This window comes from Grammomys surdaster, unplaced genomic scaffold (assembly GCF_004785775.1).
Source record: "Grammomys surdaster isolate TR1022 unplaced genomic scaffold, NIH_TR_1.0 126313, whole genome shotgun sequence".
Taxonomy (NCBI): Eukaryota; Metazoa; Chordata; class Mammalia; order Rodentia; family Muridae; genus Grammomys; species Grammomys surdaster.
This window is the reverse complement of record NW_021621113.1, coordinates 10,946,010-10,968,268: the sequence shown is the minus strand read 5'-3', so window position 1 is coordinate 10,968,268 and position 22,259 is coordinate 10,946,010. Positions and strand designations below refer to the sequence as shown.

General features: G+C 44.5%; 1 protein-coding gene across 17 annotated transcripts in view; it reads right to left on the bottom strand.

Moving 5' to 3' along the window:
* The window catches only part of Eif4g3 (eukaryotic translation initiation factor 4 gamma 3), a 221,703-nt gene that overhangs the window by 73,848 nt on the left and 125,596 nt on the right, over nucleotides 1–22,259 (bottom strand). For 13 of the 17 annotated variants that reach the window (XM_028759686.1, XM_028759683.1, XM_028759672.1 and 10 more), the window contains 2 exons: nucleotides 18,847–18,955; nucleotides 12,797–13,618 (listed from right to left, as the gene is read on the bottom strand). In XM_028759686.1, coding sequence (XP_028615519.1) covers nucleotides 12,797–13,618; nucleotides 18,847–18,955 — 931 coding nt within the window. The remainder of the gene's footprint in view (nucleotides 1–12,796; nucleotides 13,619–18,846; nucleotides 18,956–22,259) is intronic. The other 4 variants (XM_028759674.1, XM_028759678.1, XM_028759689.1 and 1 more) reach the window with 2 other exon arrangements.

The window sequence follows — 22,259 nt, the reverse complement described above, 5'->3', positions numbered from 1 at the left end:
GAGGGAGGGAGGGAGGGAGGGCAAGCCTTTTAAGCAGAGGAGGCAGGAGAACTGAAAGAGCTGTGATTAGGGCCTGGCCGCCAAGAAGCAAGAGAGCCGGGGTGAGGCTTAGATGACTGTAAACCAGCAGTAAGGATTTATTAACAGTAAACAACATTGTTATTTCTGTGCATATGTGTGTGTGCCACGAGTGTGCAGTTGCCTGCAGAGAACAGAAGGCATGGCTTGGTCCCCTGGAGCTGGAGTTACAGGCATTTGTGGGATGCCTGGCTTCTTTCTTGTTTGGGATCCAAACTCGGATTTTCTGAAAAAGCAGCAGGCACTTCTCAGGCCCCAAGAGGAAACCCCTGAGGTAATAAGTATGTCCATGATCTGGGCAGTAGACTGCTGATATCACAAGAGGAGACTGCTGAGAAAATGAATAATGTGTAGTTGTATATTCCCGTGTTGAGCAATTTGCTGTGATAGTGAAACACTGCACCCATGCACGCTAACAGCATGCTCAGACATTAGATGCTTTATAAAAATTAAAAAACAACAACAACACAAAAACACTGGCATGTACACAGCATTCCTTTTTATGAAAAGAAAAAGTCTGTGCACCAAGTAATGAGTTCCAAGACACAAATGTCAACTAGAATAAACAACTGTAACTAACTAATGCCCATCTCAACGAACTGATGCAGTGCAGCAGACTTGGGTGTAACTACTTTCCCAACCATAGAGTCCTACGGCTCATCAAAGCAGACAGGCACATTTATACACCTGTACACTGCACAGACTAGCTGGCAAGACACTGCCCTTCAGCTCACTTGTTAAGGAAATTCTTCCTGGGGCTGGAGCTATGGCCCTGAAGTTAGAGCACCTGCTCTCACAAACCCGCAGAATGGAGCACAGAATCCCACAAATGCCTGCAACTCTAGGTCTAGCTTCTGGCCTCTGAACACTCCAATGTTACTCCTGAAACACACCAACAAAATTAAACACACCTCATCCCTTTCATGTATTCATTTTATTAAATATTGTCCTATTTAGCTCCCCAAAAGTTAAGCTTACATTCTTACATAAGACTTTTTACACTTCTATTCTTGCAAGTGTCAAGAATGTATTTATTAAATTATTGACTAAAAATATCAGAAAGTGAGGGGGCTAGGCATGGTGACAAATGTCAGCACTCTGGAGACAAAGAAAGGTGGGTTTGTGAGCTAGAGGCCAGCATAAGTTCCAGGAGTCAAGGCTACAAAGAGGTATCTCCTCCCTCCACCCCCAGTAATCTTTTCCTACTTATATGACTATGAAATATGTTATTTATTTCCCTTATGGAGTATGTCAGTTAACTATCTCCCCTACTGATTCTTGTCTTGATTTGCATTTCTTTTCATCTAGTAGTAGTTCTGGGTAGGTAATTAATCTTCTGTTTGTTTGGGGATTTTTGTGTAACTGTTGATATCCTAGAACTCACTCTGTAGACCAGGTTGGCCACCTGCCTCTCCGTCTTGAGTGCTGGGATCAAAGGTGTAATTGGGAAACTCAGGGGTGGCTATAGCAGCATTTAGAAGGCTGAGGAGAACAAGTCCAAAGACAGCTCAGGTCATGCAGAGATCTGCACAGAAGACCAGAAGCCCGCACCACACAGGAGATAGCTGGGTAGGTGAGCTACTATTCTGTTTTAGTTACAGACTTAGAGAAGCCCGCCAGAAGGTTCATTTCTGCTCCCACCGGGGGGTCTGTTTCACAGCACAATGGGAATGCTATGGGGTATGGAGATAGATTCCGCTAGCCTTCTGGAAATAACTGTCTTACCAGGATTAAAATAGAGCGGGCGTTTGACCAAGAGTATATAACATTTTGATAAACTAGGAAAATCCCTATGAATTAACTTTCAAGTAGGCCCCCGATTACAAGAACAATATTTAATAGCTGATGGTGCACCCTGTTAATCTCAGCACTGGGAGGCAGCGACAGGTGGATCTCCATGAGCTCAAAGCTAGGCTTGCTTTACATTGCAAGTTCCAGGCCAATCAGAGCTATATATGAGATACCTGGTTCAAAACGGGGAAAAAACAAACAAACAAACAAACAAAAAAAACCAAGTGCATTTTCCCTAACTTTTGTTAATGAATAGACAGCTTGCTATTAAGGTCCACAGAAAAGAAAAAGACAAAGCAACTACATCAGGGTGGGCAAGCAGGCATGTGTCACAGACAGCCAACAGATGTGGGCTCCCTGAGGTTTGCCCACAGAAATGTGGTAGCCATTTCCAAGAATGAAAAGTCGGTAACTTTTACAAGTCATTTTAAATGATTTATTATTGTGTGTGTACGTGAATGTATGTATGCAGAGGTGAAAAGTCTTGTGACTCTCTCTTAGCACCTTTATGTGGGTGCTGGGGGTCAACTAAGGCTGCCAGCTCACGCTGCAAGCCCCTTTACCTGCTGAGCCATTTCACCACCCTTTGCAAAATTATTGTCTTTGAATTAAGATATTTTGTAATGATAACTGAATTCTAAGCAAACAAGTCTTTCTGAGTCATTTACAAGTCTTACTGCAGAAGTCATCAGGTTCTTATTTTACTCTCTATCTGCTCTGACCAAACACGGAGATCTGTCTCAGGTTTCCTTTCCCTCCATTTAGCCTTGAAGCTCTGACCTGCACTTAAGGATTCGATGACAGAGCAGGTGTTCTGTGGCATGGCTCTTGCTTGCTCCCTGGAGTGCTGCTCCAGCATCCGGGAATCCAGACAGTACCAGCCCTGTGCTGTTGGTCACAGCTGCCATGTTAACATGCATGCTAAACAGCTCACCTTCCTGCTGTCCCTGGAAACGGGCTTCTGGATCATCTGGTTTCTGTAACAGATGCGGTGATGAAAATGTGTGTGATTGACCTTTGAGGGAACTGGAAAATGTGAAGAATGTATTGGGCAGTTTAAGCTTTGCAGGAAAATCATTACTCTATAAGAAATTTCAAATATACTGATTTACAGAGAGAAATTTATAAAGAGAACCTAATTTTCCTTTGATTAAAAACTGGTTTGTAGCCGGGCAGTAGTGGCGCACACCTTTAATCCCAGCACTTGGGAGGCAGAGGCAGGCGGATTTCTGAGTTCGAGGCCAGCCTGGTCTACAGAGTGAGTTCCAGGACAGCCAGGGCTCCACAGAGAAACCCTGTCTCGAAAAAAAAAACAAAAACAAAAACTTGTTTGTTTAGGACAATTTATTTATAAAGCAAATATAGAGAAAGGCCAAAAAGGTTAATGTAATTGTGGTCTAGAATAAGAAGTTCATGGACTCACAACCCCATGACCACTTTCCAGAAGCTGATCTTAGAATCTGAGTGTGCCCAGAGAATACTGTTTGGCACACCACTATGATGAGGCATGGGACTGCCACCGCAGGCAGATTAGGCACCAGGCATCACAGACACGACTCCAGTATGAGTAGCTGGTTCTCCTGACACTGTCACCACCACACCATAAGAATTTTACCAGAAGTCCTTATTTACCTCCATCCTCAGGCCATTTGCTATGGCTAATACTAAAGTCTCTTGACCTACATTCTGCTTTCCATTCTGGACTATTCTAAGTAACAATTTCAGCTGACTGTACTCTCTCATAAGACTCCCGTAGTCCTAAACAGGCAGTACTTCCATGACAGTGAAACCATTAGGCTGTTCCACTTAAGATCCTGCTGCAAGATACATAATTTCTCTGCTGAGGCACAACGGCTGAAAATTTAGCTTCTATTTTTGGGTCAGCATCAGGTCCATTTCCTGCTGTATTGTATCAAAAATGTTTCACACGTTTCATTATGTCCTTGCTATTGTATAAAAAGCTTACAAGCAAGGTTAAGTATGCTGTGAGTTGAAGTCTTTCTGTGGAAAGGGAAAGGGTTTGATCTTATTGAGCAAATGTAATATAGTACCCTAGACAACAGCAGGTGCTTACTGAAATTCCAGGAAAGATCAAAAGTCCATCTAAGGGCAGAAGGATTGAGACTTTATCCCTATGTAATCTAGGACATTTACTACACAGAGTATAGTTCTGGAGGTAAAGGCCAGACTTAACTACATAAGCCTGATTGCCCCCACACTTCACAACACTGCTCGGTCCCTGTGCTCCTTCCTCTGAATTCCAGCTCCACTTCCATCTCTTCACCTTTCTTACTGGTAGAAGGTGGGATATAGAACGCACACAGGAGAACAGTGTGAGTAGTGTTTGTCTGTTGGCTCACAGCATGCATGTCATGTCATGGGGAGATGAACTGGAATAGCAAGCCAGCAGGCAAGCCTGCCCTCAGTGAGAATGCAGTTCCCTGCAGCGAGCCCAAGAGCATGTTCTCCCAGTCAGCCAAGCAGCTGCTCAGGCACGCTTGCATTTAACAAGCCCCCGCAGTTCCCCCTTCACCCTCATATTGACTGCGGTTTACTTCAAGGTAAATGTGGTACAGAAGCAGAAGCACGGATTTCTACAGTTCTGGCTCGTAACTCAGAGAAGATTGCAGCACAAAAGCAGCTTTCCTCTACCATGCTCTCCATCTCTGAGTGAGATGGGTACTGTGAATTCGGAAACCCAGATGGAAAGCCACCCCTTCTCCTGGGGCCAACAAAGTACAGGCTGCGGGACTGTAACTCAAGACCACCTTCACAGGCACAGCAAGTTCAACGTTAAGGACAATTCAAACACAGCCGTTCTGGAGCAGTGACTGCTGTCATGTCACAGGGGTAACGGCTGCTAGGTGGCATTGTCTCAGGAAACCCTGAGCACCACCACCCACTGACGGGCCTGCTTTAACGGGTGTGCTAAGTAGTATGCACACTACACATGTGGGTGGGGAACCAATGGGAACTGGGTATTCAGGGCTGACACAGAGCCTGCTCTGAAATCCCATCTGACTTCACGTGAAACAACTGACTTTTAACTCCTGACATGTTTTTTAACTGTTTTTTTTTTTGTTACATTTTTTTTTGGGGGGGGGGCATTGGCCATTTTGAGACAGGGTCTCACTATACAGCTCTGGCTGTTCTGGAACCCACTATGTAGGCCTTGAACTGCCTCTGCCTCTGAAAGAATTCAAAATAACCAAGACTGACAAGGCGTATTAGCATAAGCTAGAGGTTCCTGTCTGTCTGTCATGTGTTTCCATCTCGCTCCCTCTCTCCACCAACCTCTCACCCTGCCTTGCATCTTTGTTACTCTCACAAATCCCCTAGGAATTTCAAATTTTGCTGATAGAAGTCTAGTTTTCCAATTTGTAATTTAAGAAGCAGGCTGAGAAAGGCAATAATGGTGCATGCCTTCAATCCCAGCACTCAGGAGGCAGAGATAGGCAGCATTCTAGGCCACCCTGGACTACAGATCGAGCTCCAGGGGAGCCAGGGAGGGCTAGAAGCAGGCCAGAAGGTGAGTATAAAGTCTGGTTCTGCCTCCAACTAAGCACGAGGCTATCATGAAGTCTCATTTCTCTACGGTGGTGGGGTTGTGTGAGGGCTGACAGGACCACAGTGCTTCAAAAATAGATTAAAAGTATTGTTTGTCCCTGTAACACATTGGATTTGTTATGAGCCATTAACAAAGTACTTGCATTGTAGGAAATGCCCATAATACCAACACTAGAGAGGCTGAGGCAGGAGGGTCATGTGTGGGCTATAAAGGGAGTTCAAGGATACCTTAATTCAGAATGAGCAGTGAGGCCAGGAGATGGTGGCGCACACCTTTAATCTCAGTACTCAAGACACAGAGGCAGGTGGATCTCTTGTCTGAAGCTAGACTGGCCTTCCAAAAGAATGGGCAACAAGATCCTGTAGTGAGAAGTCAATCTACTACCACCAAAGTAGATGGACTTAATACAACACAACCGTTTGCTTAGAGCAAGAAATATTTACAAACGATGTGCGAGGCTCACCTGTGATCACATCACAAGGGACAGTGTACTAGGATTCTCTAGAGTCACAGGACTTAGAGAATGTCTATATTGAGGGGATTTATTGTGATGACTTATAGTCTGTAATCCAATTAACCCAACAATGGTCAGCTGTGAATGGGAAGTCCAAGATCCAGTGGTTGCTCAGTCCCACGAGACTAGTTTAAACTGGTCTTCTGTAGAAATAGGTTCTAACAGATGTGGTGGCATGTAAAAGCAGGCAAAGATTGAATCTGCCTTCTTCCAACATCCTTACATAGTCTCCAGCAGAAGGTGTGGCCCAGATTAAAGGTATGTGCTACTACACCTAGATCTGGGACTTGTTTTGTCCCAGGATGACCTTGAACTCACAGATCTCCTTGCCTTAGCCTCCTGGGCTGGAGAGATGGCTCAAAAGTTAAGAACACTGACAGCTCTCCTGGACTTCCTGAGTTCCATTTCCAGCAACCACATAGTGGCTGACAACCATCTGTAATAGGATCCGATGCTCCCTTCTGGTGTATCTGAAGACAGCGATAGTGTACTTGCATATATAAAATACATAAATCTTAATTAAAAAAACAAACAAACCTTGTACTACCTTGCCGGGGCCTAAACTTCTCATGGCCACTATGCCTCAAGATCTCCATGCCAAGATCTAGATTGTACTTCATTCCAGATATAGTCAAACTGACAACCAAGAATGGCCATTACAGACAGCAAGTTCAATGCCAGCCTTAGCACAAACTATAAAATAAAATGTAATATTAATAACAAAAGTAGTAAGGCATGGTGGCACATGCCTTTAGTCCTGGTCTCAAAAGACTGAAAACAAAAACTACCAAACGAAAAGCGGAACTTTGAAACAGTAAGGAAAAATGAACTGCAGTGCTAAACTACCCACCTATCGGCTTCACAGAGGGAGACATGCTGAACTGATACAGTGGTGTTTCAGGTTCATAAGTGTCAAGTGATACAACTTTCTTAAATTTAGAACAAGTTAACTTGGTGCAGGCTGACAGACAACATTAAGACAACAATAAAGGAATGTAATGAAGCGGCTACAGAGACCAGAGACCAGCAAAATCATACCTAGGGCAGAACAAATGGGGGAGCACATCAAGGTCAGCCTGGGAACCTGGGAATTACTGTCTGCAATCTCAACTAGGGGTTCCACGGTCGTGAAGAGACAGCATGCTCAAACCTTTCACTGGGGCTGGCTTACACTCTCAGAGGTTTAGTTCATTATCAGCATGGTACCACACAGACAGACATGGGGCTGGAGAAGCCAAGAGTTCTGCATCCTCATCTGAAGGCTGCTAGTGGAAAACTGTCTTCCAGGCAGCTAGGAAGAGGGTCTTAATGTCCACCTCCACAGTGACACAGCTACTCCAACATGGCCACACCTCCTACTAGTGCTACTCGGCACGAGCCAAGCACAGGAATCTATGGAGGTCATACCTATCCAAACCACAACAGACACATCAAGAAGCAACATTTTTATATGGAAGATTTTCCTAGAAAATGTATACTGAAAGTTTGTTTCAAGAAGTCAGAAGGAGGCCAGGTGGTGGTGGCGCACGCCTTTAAGCCCAGCACTTGGGAGGCAGAGGCAGGCGGATTTCTGAGTTCGAGGCCAGCCTGGTCTACAGAGTGAGTTCCAGGACAGCCAGGACTACACAAAGAAACCCTGTCTTGAAAAAACAAAACAAACCAAAAACAAACAAACAAACAAAAAAAGAAGGAAAAGGAAGGGGAGGAGAAAAAGTTTGGACACAGGTTCTCAGTTCCTGAGATATAACATACTGTCAAGAAGACATATTGAATCCATACATCATGAACAGATGCATTCATGTAAGACAGAATGGGGAACTGGGTAAGGAGGAGCTCAAGGGGGTAGAAAGGATAGCTCAACAAAGGCAGTATAGCACACAAGGACTGGGTCACAAGGAAGGGACACTCAGCACTTCTCCAAACATACACCTCTGGTGGGGGAGGAACAAGAGGACTGTTGTCTGCCTGCCCCATCCTCATGTCATTTGCTTGCTGATGGCTTTAAGGGTAATCAACAACTACTTCAAAAAAAGGCTCTTGTGGGGTCTGGAGAGATGACAGATCAGCGGTAAGAGCACTGACTGCTCTTCCAGAGGTTCTCAGTTCAATTCCCAGCAACCACACTGTGGCTCAAAATCATCTGTAATGGGATTCGATGCCCTCTTCTGGTGTGTCTGAAGACAGCGACAGTGTACCCAATCTTGGGAGAAAAAAAAAAAAAGGCTCTCAAAACAAAAAAGAAAAGAAAGAAAGAAAAGGCTCTCAGCCTGAGGGGAGGTGGCACTAGTACCAGTGAGAACGGTTTAGAAACACAATGTGAGGGAACTGTAGGGTTTGGGTACTCAGTCAGTCAATCATGGTGTTTCTCCAGCAACCTAATGCTAAACTGCCAAGCTACAGTTCCCCTAAACAGACCCATGCCACCATATCATCCTTTAGGAGTAAACTGTACAGCAGCGTGTGTACCGCAGTCACAGTATTTGAAAATATCACTACCTTCAGAACAGAACCTCCACTCCACACCAGAGTTCCACCTGCACTGTGTGCTTTCCCAACACTAACAACGCTGCACTTTGTTCTCGACGTTTCCATCTGGCATGTTTCCAAGGGTTATCCATAGGGCCATTGTTTGAGGTCTAAATAAACAGTTCACGGTGTAACAGTACACTGTCGAAAGTACAGCAGATGTCAGCCTCATGTTTACTGTGGTGCTGTGGGGTCACAACCCCATAGGGACTGTTCTAAAAATGCCCACTTCTCTATGCCAGATTAACATTTCTCAGGAGCCAGTCTTGCTCCTCGTGGTACACAGCTTTAATCCAGCACTTGGGAGGCAGAGGCAGGAAGATCTCTGAGTTCAAGGCCAGCCTGGTCTACAGAACAGTAGACCAAGCTAGGCAGGGCTGCAAAATGTGACAGTCTCAATGCTCGTTTCCAATTTTTTCCCCCTGAAAGGAATCAACTTCACTTTTTCAAAAAGACTTAATGTATGAGTGATCTATCTGCATGTACACCTGCATGCCAGAAAAGGGCATCAGATCCCATTACCAGATGTTAACCACCTTGTGGGTGCTGGGAACTGAACTCAGAACCTCTGGAAGAGCAGCCAGTGCTTTTACACTGAGCCATTTCTCCAGCTCCAGTTTTATTTTATACAAAAATCAAGAAGAAGAAAAAAATGAGGTCCTTAATATAAGGGAAAGACAGTACTACTAAACTATGACAGACTCCTCTGCAGACACACACTGAGAAGTTACACAGGCTATAAAAAGAATCCTATTTGAATAATTGAAACTCACGGCACAGACCTGCAAACAGCTCTGTGTCTTCTCTTCATAACTTCCTCCTTGGGTTTAGTCAACTATATGAGAAGCTATATTTAGACACATAGCAAATATATGACACCACAGGTCTAACTTCATGTGCGGGCTCGTTTTATGTCAACCTGATACAAGCTAGGCTTTTGGGAAGAGGCAACCATAACTGAGAAAATGTTTCTCTCAATTAGCCCGTGGGGAAGCCTGCAGGGCAGTTTCTTGGCCAGACTGATACAGAAGAGCCTGGTAGTGACATTTATTCCTGGCAAGTTGGTCTTAGAGTATATGAGAGAGAAAAACAAACAAAACACAAAACAAAACAAAAAACTGAGCAAGCCAGGAGGAAGTCAGTAGGCAGCTCTCTTCTATGATCCTGCCTCCTTATGTCTTGCCTTGACTTCCCTGGATAATGGACTACAAACTGCAAGATGAGATAAACACTACCTCAAGTTGCAAGTTGCTTGTGGTGTTTGTCAAAGCTATGTAAGCCTACCTAAGGCCCTTCACCATGGGTTTTTCATCATGAACGATCAACAACAGGCTTCTGGACTCAAAGTCCATTCATTTGTGTAGGTTAACACCTGAGACATTTGAAGAGAGCGGGAGGTCAGAGAACCATCCAGAAAACCTGAGGAAACCCAGAGTAAGGGTGGAGTGGCAGTGGGTAATATACAAGACTATAGCGTTACATGGTTGTCGGAAGCGTACATCTTAGCACATACAAATTATACCCACTGACCCTACCTACATGAGGAAAAGAAGGTGCAACAACTGTCTCCACAGCAAGGGCGACACCTGAGAAAAGGCTTTATAGAAAATTCAACAAAATGATCTGGGGACTGCAATGTAAGTACTGAGCACTTACACTGAAAGAGGAACTGGGAGACTCCCAGACAACTTGTAACTTCATGACAAGCCCGCCTGCACGCTGATGGACACGCTCTCCATTGTCCAGACAGATGACAGCTGCCATGGCAATGATTGGATTGAAAAGACCCATTCAAAGGTGAGGAGACTCACTTCTGCAATCCTAGCCAGGAAGAGTTCTGTGAGCTAGAGGCTAGCCTGAGCCACCCAGTGATCTCCACAATAGCCTGGAATACAGCCAAGATGCCTCCAACATGTACACTCAATTCCTGTAAAAACAGCCCAAGAAGATTGTGGTCTCTGTGAGACGATCCCTCACCACCATTCCTTGGTTCTGTTTTGTTTTCTTTGAGGCAGGCAAGGTCTTGCTATATGTAGCCCTAGCTGACCAAGAACTTGCTTCATATCTCAGGCTGAGCTCTGACTTGTAGCTGCCTACTTATGTCAGCTTCCTGACTTCGGGGACTACGAGCATGTATCACCACAAACAACTGAAGGATATGAAGTGACACTGAATTCTCTTGAAATTGCTATTCAGGACCAAGAATGAGTTTGTGCATTTTCTTGTACTAGTTAGGGAAGAAGGTGTATTCTCAGGACCTCAGAAGCAGTACTCAAGACTGTGTGCAAGGTAAAGGCAGCAAGGGAAGGAAGGAAGGGCATTTGACAGGGACAATTTGGCAAGCTGTCTAGAAGAAGGTGTGTTAGGAACGGGTCTGTGGCAAAGAAAGGTTATTCTGGGTTTTTGGGTATTTTTTTTTGTTTTTCGAGACAGGGTTTCTCTGTGTAGCCCTGGCTGTCCTGGAACTCACTCTGTAGACCAGGCTGGCCTCAAACTCAGAAATCCACCTGCCTCTGCCTCCCAAGTGCTGGGATTATAAAGGCGTGCGCCACCATCGCCCAGCCAGAAAGGTTATTCTGAACACAAAATCTGCATCAGATGTATACCTAACTCTCCAGCATTTCTGTAGCTCACACTTGCATGGCCACAAACATCGGGGAGATGCACCCCATGAAGATCCAAGTGGGACCTGAGCTATTAGAAGCTTGGCGAGGCTCTTCCTTACAGCACTGATTTTTCTGAGGGAGTGCCCACAATTTGCCAAGATAAACTTAGTAAAAATAAAGTTTATGTATATCCTAAACTATGAGAAAAAAACAAGTGGCAACCTGACTTTTACAGCCCTGGGAAGTGATGAATACTGAAATACAAGCCTGTCTGGAACAGGGAGAATGCCCATTTGTAAACAAATCACCAGCTACATGTGCCAAGGACAAACTATACAGCAAAGGACAAGGTGTAGAGAATGGCTTGGGCCAACTTGGACAAGGTAGTGTAAGTATTCTGGGCAGCTCTCTGCAGAATCAAACCTGTAAGCTCAAGGTAAACTTGGGTGTTAAAACTGTTGAAACTTGGGGTGGTGAGATGGCTCAGCAGTTAAGAACACTGACTGCTCTTCTGAAGGTCATGAGTTCAAATCCCAGCAACCACATGGTGGCTCACAACCATCTGTAATGAGATCTAATGCCCTCTTACGGAGTGTCTGAGGACAGCTACAGTGTACTTAGATATAATAAATAAAAACCTTAAAAAAAAAACTGTTGAAACTCTGAACTAAAATTGGATAAAAATCTCATGCTGGAGAGATGACTCGGCCCTTGCAGAGGGGCTTCACTTCCTAGCACCCAGTGGCAGCTCAGAACCATCTGTAATTCCAGCCTCAGGAGATCTGACATGTCTTCTCATCACAAGCATGTATGTAGTCTCTGTCGCTGTCTCTGTCTCTCTCTCTCACGCACACACGCACACACACGCAAGGTAATCTTAAATTTTTTTTTAATTGATAAAAAAAAAATCTAATCATCAGATCCATCAGATCCTAAATGATCTACTAAAAACCAGACTGACTTGGAGAAGGCTGTAAAAGTTTCAGGATAAAAGTGACTACATAAAAAAACTTAAAAAGGAAAATAAAACTTTCTTTTCAGTCTAACCAGGACAGGGGTCTGTCTGTCTGTCTCTACACAGCCCCTATAGCGCAGATGCCACTTTGCAGAAAGAGCAGCCTCAAATTCAAAGGTGACTGAGCCCTCCTGCCTCTATCTCTGGAGTGCTGGAATTACAGGTGTCACTGTCACTGCCAACCTAAAGTGAAACTGTTAAAGGAAAAGGTGAGACATTAAAGAACCTCACCAAAGGGGGTTTGTTCTCTGAGAGCAGCTGTAACCTGTGATACTCCCCATGCAGTTTCCCTGACCAGTCCTTCATTCAGGACTCAGTTACACATGGGTTGGCTGCTTTAGAAGCCTGAGAAAACAGGGCTGAAAGCTAAAGGCCAAGCAGATTTCCATTCTAGTTTTGAAGCAACAGAAAAAAAACCACTGAGGAAATGAGTTTAAAGAACAAAAGTAACAAAACAAAACTCAACATCATAGAGACATATACCTTGGAGGCATTTAGTGTATTTTAGACAATGGAGTAACTCTTTTGCAGGCTGAACTAAAAAAACAAGCACACCACTGAAGAAATCAGACTAGGAATTTCAGCATTCATTCGATGTTTCTGGAAGTCAAGGAAAGTAGCCAATTAAAAAATAACTCCACCACTGCCTCTTCCTAACAGGCAACAAGCATGAAACCACTAAGGGCAGAGCAGCTTACCTGGGGCAGGGCTCCTTCCTGAATGTAAGTTCTGGGGATCCGCAGTCTCCTCTGTTTGCCTATCTGATTCTGTCTCTGCTTTGTCCTGCATCTCCTTTGAATCCTTGCTAAGGCAAGTTCTCAGGCTTTCTCCCTCTTCGGTGACTCTCTGGACCGCAGTGGCAACAGCAGGAGAACAGGGAATGGTGCCAGACAGGACAACAGGAGGACAAGGAGGAGAAGCTGGGGGAGTCGGAGGAGCTGGGGAGAAGGAAGGCAGCGTGGAGGGGACAATGGGAGTCAGGGTACACTCCATTTTCATTTCTTCCTGGGGATGTTCCAGAATCTCCAATTCGAGAGTCAGGGGCAGCACTTCCTGTCTCAACAGGTCCACAGTGTTCTCCTTGGCTGGTAATTTTTCACCAACTCCATTCATTTCATTAATTAGGATAGTACTAGAAATCAGCTGACTATCATGAGGTGCTACACTACAGGGCTTCTTGCATATATCATTGTCATCTGTTAGTGAAGGGCCTGACGCTGCCGTGCAAGCCACGGGGCCGGTTAGAGGAGGTGCATCTTCTTTTGAGGAAGAAAGTTCACACTTGTCCTCAGCAGTGAACAGTGGCTGGCTGCTAAGGGCAGCGGACATGGGGGAAGGAACTGAACTCCGGGCAAGTGGAGGAAGGGTGGTGGGTGATGAAGTCCGAAGAGGTTCTGGGGTGGGCTCTCCTGCAGCAGTGTCGGGCATATGGCCTGCTTGTTCTTTCTTCTCCCCACTAAGCACAAGCCTAAGGACTGTCGAAGGAGACTGGAACACTGGATCTGGTTTTGGCTTTTCTTCTGGGGGAAAAGAAATAAAATATTTTAAGAATAATTTTGAATCACAGAATACACAGTATGTCTTAGGCCAAATCTGTACATCACTTACCCATACTCATGGGCAGGAAAAGAGCTCAAAATAACAGACTCCAAAGACACTGGCCTGGTTGCTCTCTAGTTACACTTAGGCCTTAGTCTCCAGGACACTGACATGTGGCACTTGCTCAGGAGTAAGCCAGGGGATCAGTTCACCATATGGTGATATCAGAAGAACAAGAGAAGACCTCACAGAAGCTAATGTTAGATCTTCCGATACACCTTACTACGCACCCTGGGCTCATGGCCCCCTTGCCTCAGCCTAACTGAATGCTGGGATCATAGGCATGGGCCACCGCACCTAGCTCAGCTCAACCATTTTTAAGATAAAACAGCTTCTGCCTCTTCTCAACCTTGCTTCCTGCGACGATTTTTCTAGTAGGAGCACTATTATCCAGGCACAACAGTATAAAGACCAATAATCAGAAAGTAAACGATTAGAAACTCCCCAAGCACTTTAACATCAAAGGCAGTTTCAAAATTAACTTTCATTTGTCCGAAAAGGTTCTATCAAAACCAGCAGCCAGCGGTGTGAAAACAGAACCATCGGTTTCCTCAGAGTGAACCAATGTTAAGGATCCAACAAACCAGTCACTGGATAGCTCTGTGTGGGAAACATTTTTATAGATATGTATGATATACTATGTATAAAGTTTATATATAAATATAATCTGTGTACAGAGAAAATAAGAACAAAATCGAAAATGATAACCATAAAGAAAAAAGGAACGCTAATCAACTGGGTTCTTGGATTCCTGGTAAATGATGTGGGAATCACTGTGAGGTGGAGTTCCCTGATGCCCTAGCTTGGGCTTCCTTAAATATCCAGTTCTCTAAGACAGCCAAGTCTGAGAGACTCTCCTCTCAATGTGGCCTGCACCCACGGAGATTACAGCAATGTGAAGTTCTGTGAACAAGAATACTGCCACCCAGAGCAAAGACGGGTATATCACCATGCTAAGGTGAACTCTTCACAGCTTCAGAAGTCACTGTAAGTGCCAGGCAGGTCGCTAAGGTGTCTAGCGACAAGACTGCCCTTTCATACATAAGAGCAGTAAATGCTCAATGCCAAATTTCTCAGAGGAAGCTGGCAGGTCAGAAAGAAAATGCCATATGTGAACCATATGGGAACCATATGCGTTCATTACACACATGTGTGCTCTTTGTTGATCATGTCTAACAGATATCCATTTATTCCACAGCTCTGAGAACTCCCATCTTTCAGGGCTGCTGGACAGGCCACACACAGCACATAGTGCCACTTGGTTATTTCCAGAGTTACTCCTAGGAGAAGCTCCTTCCTCTGCAGAGGGCTGATTTACTTCAACGTGTCTGGGTATTGAAGACACACATTTTTCTTTCACTTTGCTGATCCAGTTTCTACAATGAATGTACCACAATTATAAGAATGACCAACCAGTGGCCTAGACAGATGCTTGTGACTATATGTTTCGGGACCACCAAGCAGGTACCATGGCCATTTAATAGGAAGAAGCCAAGAATGGCAGCATCCTCTATCTGAGGGGCAATCCTGCCCTGAATGTCAACAGAACTCCAGCTGGGTCAGGGTACAATAGAATGCCATTTCTGAATACAGAGGGAACTTTTGCCAAAAGTATCAAGACTGACTAGAGGGACTGCCGTGTCCATCTCTACTGGCGCCCTGTACCCTGGTAGCAATATGCCAAACTGGCTAAATTCTCTCTCAAGAAACAGAAAAGCCATAGCACTCTCTGCAGTCAGAGGTGAACACCAACTCAAGTCCCTCATGCATTTAATAGTTCTCTCTTTATGAACACTGAGTGATTTCTTATCTTCATAAAACACTAAACAAATGGGAAATGGTACATACATCTGTTCATGTAATGGGATTCTAAGAAACCAGATTAATAATGCAGTTGACATTTATAAAGTACCTAGCACAAGGTGGGCTAATACCCACCTGTACTGTTCCCTTCATTTCTTACCCCACCACCAGGACAGACTACTGTGTTCATGTTTTACAAAAGAACTAATGTTCTGGTCCAGAAGCTATCGTTGTTTCTTTGTTTGTTTTTCGAGACAGGGTTTCTCTGTATAGCCCTGGCTGTCCTGGAACTCACTCTGTAGACCAGGTTGGTCTCGAACTCAGAAATCCCCCAGCCTCTGCCTCCCAAGTGCTGGGATTAAAGGCGTGCGTCACCACCGCCTGGTCCAGAAGCTATCAAACTAGCAAATGGCTCAAGAGTGATTGTAAACCCCACATTTCTCAGCTCAGGGGTGAACCATCAGACAGTTCAAGCAGGAAGGACACTCTGTTACCTCAACAGTGACAGATCCATTGACAAGACAGAAAAGCAACCAACGGGGCAGAACACAGACTACCACCATCTGGGAGAGCAACAGCAGTCGAGTCCCCCTAAGCAGCTCCAGGCCTAGAACTCCATACAAGTTCTGCCCAAAGGTATTTGTAACAACACCTGGCTTACAAGTCTTTTAAGTAAGTGTCTTCCTCTATACTTCTTTACCCTAAAAGGAATTTAATGTCTGAAAAGCAAGTATAAAGAAACATGCATAATCAAAATCAAAGCAAATAAACTCCTATCTAGAGAGCATTTGATAATAGCATTTGAATTACAACGACTAGTAGAATACAGCTGCAGAAGCTCCTGTGAGGCAGAGGTATGTCAGTGGGTAGAAAGCTTCCTCAGCAGAAACAACACCCAGGTTCCCATCCTCAGCACCACGTGAGTTGGGAAAGGTGGTACACATCTCTAATGTAAGAACCTAGGAGATACAGCAGAAAATCATGAGTTCAAAGTCATCCTCAGCTACACATAAGGCGAGAGGCCAACCTGGGCTTCAAGAGACAATGCTTCAACACAAAAAAGGAACACCTAACAAAATCCCGCCTAGTCTGTAAACCACTTCACATACAGGCAATCTGTGAGAATACCCAAGGAAATAATCTATGTGAAGATTACTTCAGTCACAAGGAGCTGTCCATCAGCGCTATAAAACATACTTAAAACATAGTACTTTCAACACAGTCTAAAATATTTGCCAATCCACTCACATCTGTATGTCAGCCTGAATTATTCAAATTTCTTCTTAGAAAAGAAAACAGCTAAGGGGATTCTAGAATTTTCCACTTTCCCTTCCTGAAAATATATTCAGACCTAAAAGTGTCAAAATAGAAATATTCCATATTTGAGCACTCTTTTTTCTAAAACAACTTCAAATAATGTTGTTAGGCTGGTCTGAACTCTTACTCTCTAGGTTTTATGGATGTTTTCATAATGGAGCCCAGCTGTGGAAGAAGTAAGTGTGCAATGAAAATGTACTCACCAGCCTTACGCAGAGACAGGCTCAGCATGTGCAAATGGGTCACATCTGCACCCAAGTGCACTAAAATTTTAAGGAAAATCTACTAAAGACCATTCGTCACTGAGTAAAATCATACAAGAATGTTTGCTTCAAATGTGTTTCTGCCAGGCACGTTGACACACAAGCTACAACCCTAAAGGCAGGAGGGTCACAAATCTGAGATTGGTTTGGGTATTTAACGGAGTTCCCAAACAACCTCAGCTTCAAAACCAGATCCAGTTTCAAACTTTTGTTTTTGAAAGTTTTTTAATCACTTTCAAAAAGCAGTTTCCTGGGCTGGAGAGATGGCTCAGCAGTTAAGAGCACTGACTGCTTTTCCAGAGGTCCTGAGTTCAATTCCCATCAACCACACAGTGGCTCACAACCATCTGTAATGGGGTCTGATGCCCTCTTCTGGTGTGTCTGAAGACAGCCACAGAGTACTCATATAAGTAAATCTTTAAAAAAAGAAAAAGAAAGCAGTTTCCCCCAAACTTACTACACCCTCTGCAAGGCTGATGGCTTTGGTACCTGTTACTCAGCACTTAGCACATCTGACTCTTCTACATGTCTGACTGCTGCAGAGGTGACGGCCTGAGAAGTGGGCCAAGTAAGAGTGTTTTTGTCTTTTGGTTTACAATTATCTTACGAAAGTCTGAATGTTACTGCCAATACTCAGTGGGGAGGGAGGGTCTTGTATTTCACTGCCTCTTTGCTCCTGCAAAGAAACTGCAATCAGAGGCGTGGAGGTTCCTCTGTACTCTCAGCTCTCAGGAGGCTCAGGAGTTAGAAGCCAGCTCACACTACATAACAAGTTCCAGGCCAGCCTAAGCTACAGTATGAGACTTTGTTTAAACAAAACCACCAAGAAATAAACAAACAAGCTTTTCAAAAGCTTGAATGTAATTAATTTGTGTGAAACAAAACCCTTTGAAAAAGTAAAAAAAATGTAACAATTAAATCATGCTAAAATTCAGAATACTTGTTAAAATACTTCTATTTTAAGGACCATTCCAAGAATCATCAATAACAGCCAGGGCTGCACAGAGAAATCCTGTCTTGAAAAACAAAACAACAATAAAAACCCCAACCTCAACAAACACCCCCAAAAGCCAGCTATAGTATAGAAGACGTGATGCATGGAGATCCTGAAGAGCACACAGTGGTTCCCACTTGCTGGAGAGCAAAGCCAGCAGCAGAAGGGCACAGCCTCCTGCTCCTGCTCCTGCTCCTGCTCCTGTTCCTGCTCCTCCTGCTCCTGCTCCCTGCTGAGCAAGCACTAGATACAAGCTCCACAAAGGCAAAGCCAAAATCCAGTAGTCAGGGAAAAGAGACCCTGTCTCACTTTCAAGCCCCTGGCAGGGCAGTGAAGAAACAGGCAGGCCTAGGTGGGTGGCCAGCAGGAATCCCAGCTGAGGCACCGTCGGCTTCCAGAGCTCTAGTTCACCGTTCTCTCACAGGGTCTGGGGCCTCAGGCTTCCAGGAAACATGTCATCCTCTCTGACAAATAGCAACCACCCCAAGGAATGGTGAAAACAGACACCCGGGCTGCTCTTGTAAAGCAATATATAGAGATATATGCTTTGATTCCTCTCCTCAAGCTAAGTGTTTACTTACACATAGATAGCAACAGCAAGGCAGGTAAGACCCTTTCTCCTTCCTTTCCCCTCCCTTCCTACAAGCTCACTTTCTGCCTTGTATCTGCTACAGAGCAGTCTGCGGAACCCTCAGGTGTCTGATGGGACAGGAGAGCAATGTCATTATACAAGAGACTAAAGAGAGAGGGAGGAAACAAGTCAGACACAAACCTTGCTTCTGGTCGCTAGCTGCAGTGACAGGGGTGCTGGCAGCAAGATGAGCGCTCTCCACAGTCCCATATACCACAGGGCTGTGCTCAGGGACCTGGCTGGGCAGCTGCTGGGATTTGAAGTACAAAAAAGGGTGATAATGAGCGCGCGAACATAAAAACTAGCAACATGGAAGCCAAGCAAGGAGGGAAGACAGAGGAGGCAAGAGGTCACAAAATTAAAAGACAAGTGGGGTAGGAGTGTTTACAGGACAATTGAATATAAACAGGGAGAGGAGGCCAGAGGCAGCAGGGGAGGGAGGAGAAGAGATGATTACTATTAACCACAGCAGAGAAGACAGCACAGGCACTCGCACACCCACTCCAGTGCTCCTCCCGAGCACAAGCTGAGTTACAGCAGTAAAGGCTTCCATAGTGAGACAGGACTTAACATCATCCCAGACTGGCTAAAAGTTTTGGTCAGCTCTACTTGTAAAATACTGAGCAAAGCACTTCATCTGCCCCAAGTAGGGCAGACCAAGCATATAAAGAGTTTATAATCCAGTGACTGACTGAATCAAGTATGTGGGAAAGTCCCGATGGCTGCCATTGCCACTGGGACCTCAGATGGACTGCAACATGTAAAGTAGCTGAGGTCTCTTTCGCCTTCACTATGGAGCCAGCCTTGTGGAAACTCTGAAGTATCTGAAAATGAAGTTAACATCTCCGGCTTCTCAGGACAGAATAAACTCCATTTTACACTTGACCATTCTCTGGTACTAAAAAATGCCTGCTAAAATTGAGCAAGCAGGCTGAGGAAGCGAGCCATTGTGCAACTCAGAGGGAGCAGCATCACACAGGAAGGACAGACACATTCTGGAACCCACTCCAGGCTGGTGTATCTGGACAGGGTCACACAAAAGCCACAGAAAGAAAGCAGTGTCTCTCCTCGGAGAGTGACAGCCCATTTTTGGTAGCCGAATATTCTATACTGAATTCTATAGAAATTGCCACAGAACCCCTGCCCTACTCTGGACAGGGAGGGGAGCAGTGCATTAAGGGTCTTAAACTTCTTAGAGTGGGACTGGTCAGGTATGGTGGTGCTTGCCTTTAATCCCAGTACTAGAAAAACAGATATAGGTAGATCTCTGAGTTTGAAGCCAACCTAGTCTACAGAGTAAGTTCAGGGCTGTGAAAAGAAATCCTGTCTTGGGGGAAAAAGTGGAACTATAAATGTAAAAGATCGTTTATAGTAGATTAATACATGTGCACTGATTTCTAGGGTATAAGATGTAATTTATACACAGCTGTATATGCAGAGGGTAAAATATCATGAGAAAGGAAATTACTGCCACAAGTTTGCAAACATATTAAACCATCAAACTGCTCACACTGCACAATTATTTTTCTATGATGGCTACTAAGATTATAGTAATGTTAACATCGCTATTTTTATTTTGAAATACAGAGAAAAAATGGCAACAGTCACAACTGTTCTGAATCCTTATTTTCAAGGGAAATACATATTAAATAAGAAATAAGGAAAGCCTCATAAGCCAAAATTTAAAATATTGATTCTGTTCAATTCCATGGGCTAGACAGATAAAGAGGAAAAGCACCAGAGGGTACTGCTATGACCTCAGCCTGGGACAGACAGAGCATGCACTGGTAGATCGAGTACAGCTCAGTGACTCGCCAGCCTTATCTAATCAATGAGCTCCAGGTTCAGTGAAACCGAGTTTCAAAAGAAAAAGGTAGATAGCGACACAAATTTGAATGTATCACTTTCTTATTGGATCTGAGGTCCATTCTATGAGATCGAGCCATGCCTGAAATTACTAAAGTTTGAGACTAGATGGCTATAGGCCCTAGGGAAATGTCTACTGCTATTATTCTGTGAAATGACAGAAACAACAAGAACTGCTATATCCACAGACCAGTGCTTTGCTCAGCCCTCTTCAGAGATGCTTCCTCTTGCAGTAGAGAGGAGAGGAAACAGAGACACAGATGGACAAAGTTCAGAGAGTGAAAGACTTCAGCCCTAAATGGGATGTCTTCATCAATCCCCTTCCCACAGAGCCCAGCACCTGTGGGAGTTGCTCAGGAGTAGACACAAATGGACCCCATTTTTGTGAAGGGGGGCAGGGTGACAGGTAATTTCTCCACTGCCAGTGAAAAGAGCCAATTTAAACCACATTAGATGATATTAAAGACAGGTTTACTGGGAAGCTGCTTTTGGGCAAGTTCACTGGCCCCAAGAATTGAGGCCAGGTTAGTGGTCTTTGGGGGTCTAGGGAGAGAAATAGCTCACTCAAAGAGAAGAGTGAGAGACCAAAATGTTGGGATAAGGGCTAGAGAGATGGCTCAGCGGTTAAGAGCACTGACTGCTCTTCCAGAGGTCCTGAGTTCAATTCCCAGCAACCACATCGTGGCTCACAACCATCTTTAATGGGATTCGATGCCTTCTTCTGGTGTGTCTGAAAACAGCTATAGTGTACTCACACACATAAAATAAATAAACAACCCTTAAAAATAATGTCGGGATTATATAGGGAGGAGCTTCTGGGGGAAGGCAGCCCAGCCTCTGCCCTGTAAAGTTCAGGGTTGGGGGCAAGGCATGCCAAGTAGGGACTGAGGGGTGAGCCAGGTCTGCATTGATGTGGAAAATATGCACCTCAAATCCCTTATTTTTTGGTCTTATCATTTTCTGTGTGTGTGTGTGTGTGTGTGTGTGTGTGTGTGTGAGAGAGAGAGAGAGAGAGAAACATGCACGTGAGCATATGCGAACTCAAGCATGAATGACCCGTTGGGTGTACAGGGAGGCAGGGCTAGGGGATGGGAAAGAGTTATGACCAAAATATATGAAAAGGTTTATTAAAAAGAAAACAAAAATTAAAGATACTGATCATGAGAAGACACCCAACACTGCCCTCAGACTTCCACACATACTCAACACGATAGCCACTTTTTCAAGCATGTACAGTCACACTTAGGTGCACACAGGCATAGTGACATGAACACATATATACAGAGAATGTCTTGAGGGAGCAGGAATTTAAGGCCCAGCCACCTACTGGGTCAACTGTGAGGCCACAAGCTGAGAAAATGCTGCCACTGGCTCAGCTGTGCAAGCAAGAACTAAAGGGTCTGTACTACTGTCACTTTGACCATTTTACACCTCATAATATGAAGAAAATGACAATATTAATACAGAAAAAGAGTAATCTCATTCTTTATTAGTCTTAATCTGGCATAACCTCAATTCAACCACCATGGGCTCAACAGAGGTGTCCCCTGTCTTCTCAAACCATGAATGTCATGAACTGGTACACTTAACGTGTCATAAAGTCAGGAAGTAGATTAAATCTGGTCTCTAATATAAGCATCGGACCCACACACACAAAAATGAGTTTCAGCAGGAATAAAGACACTGAC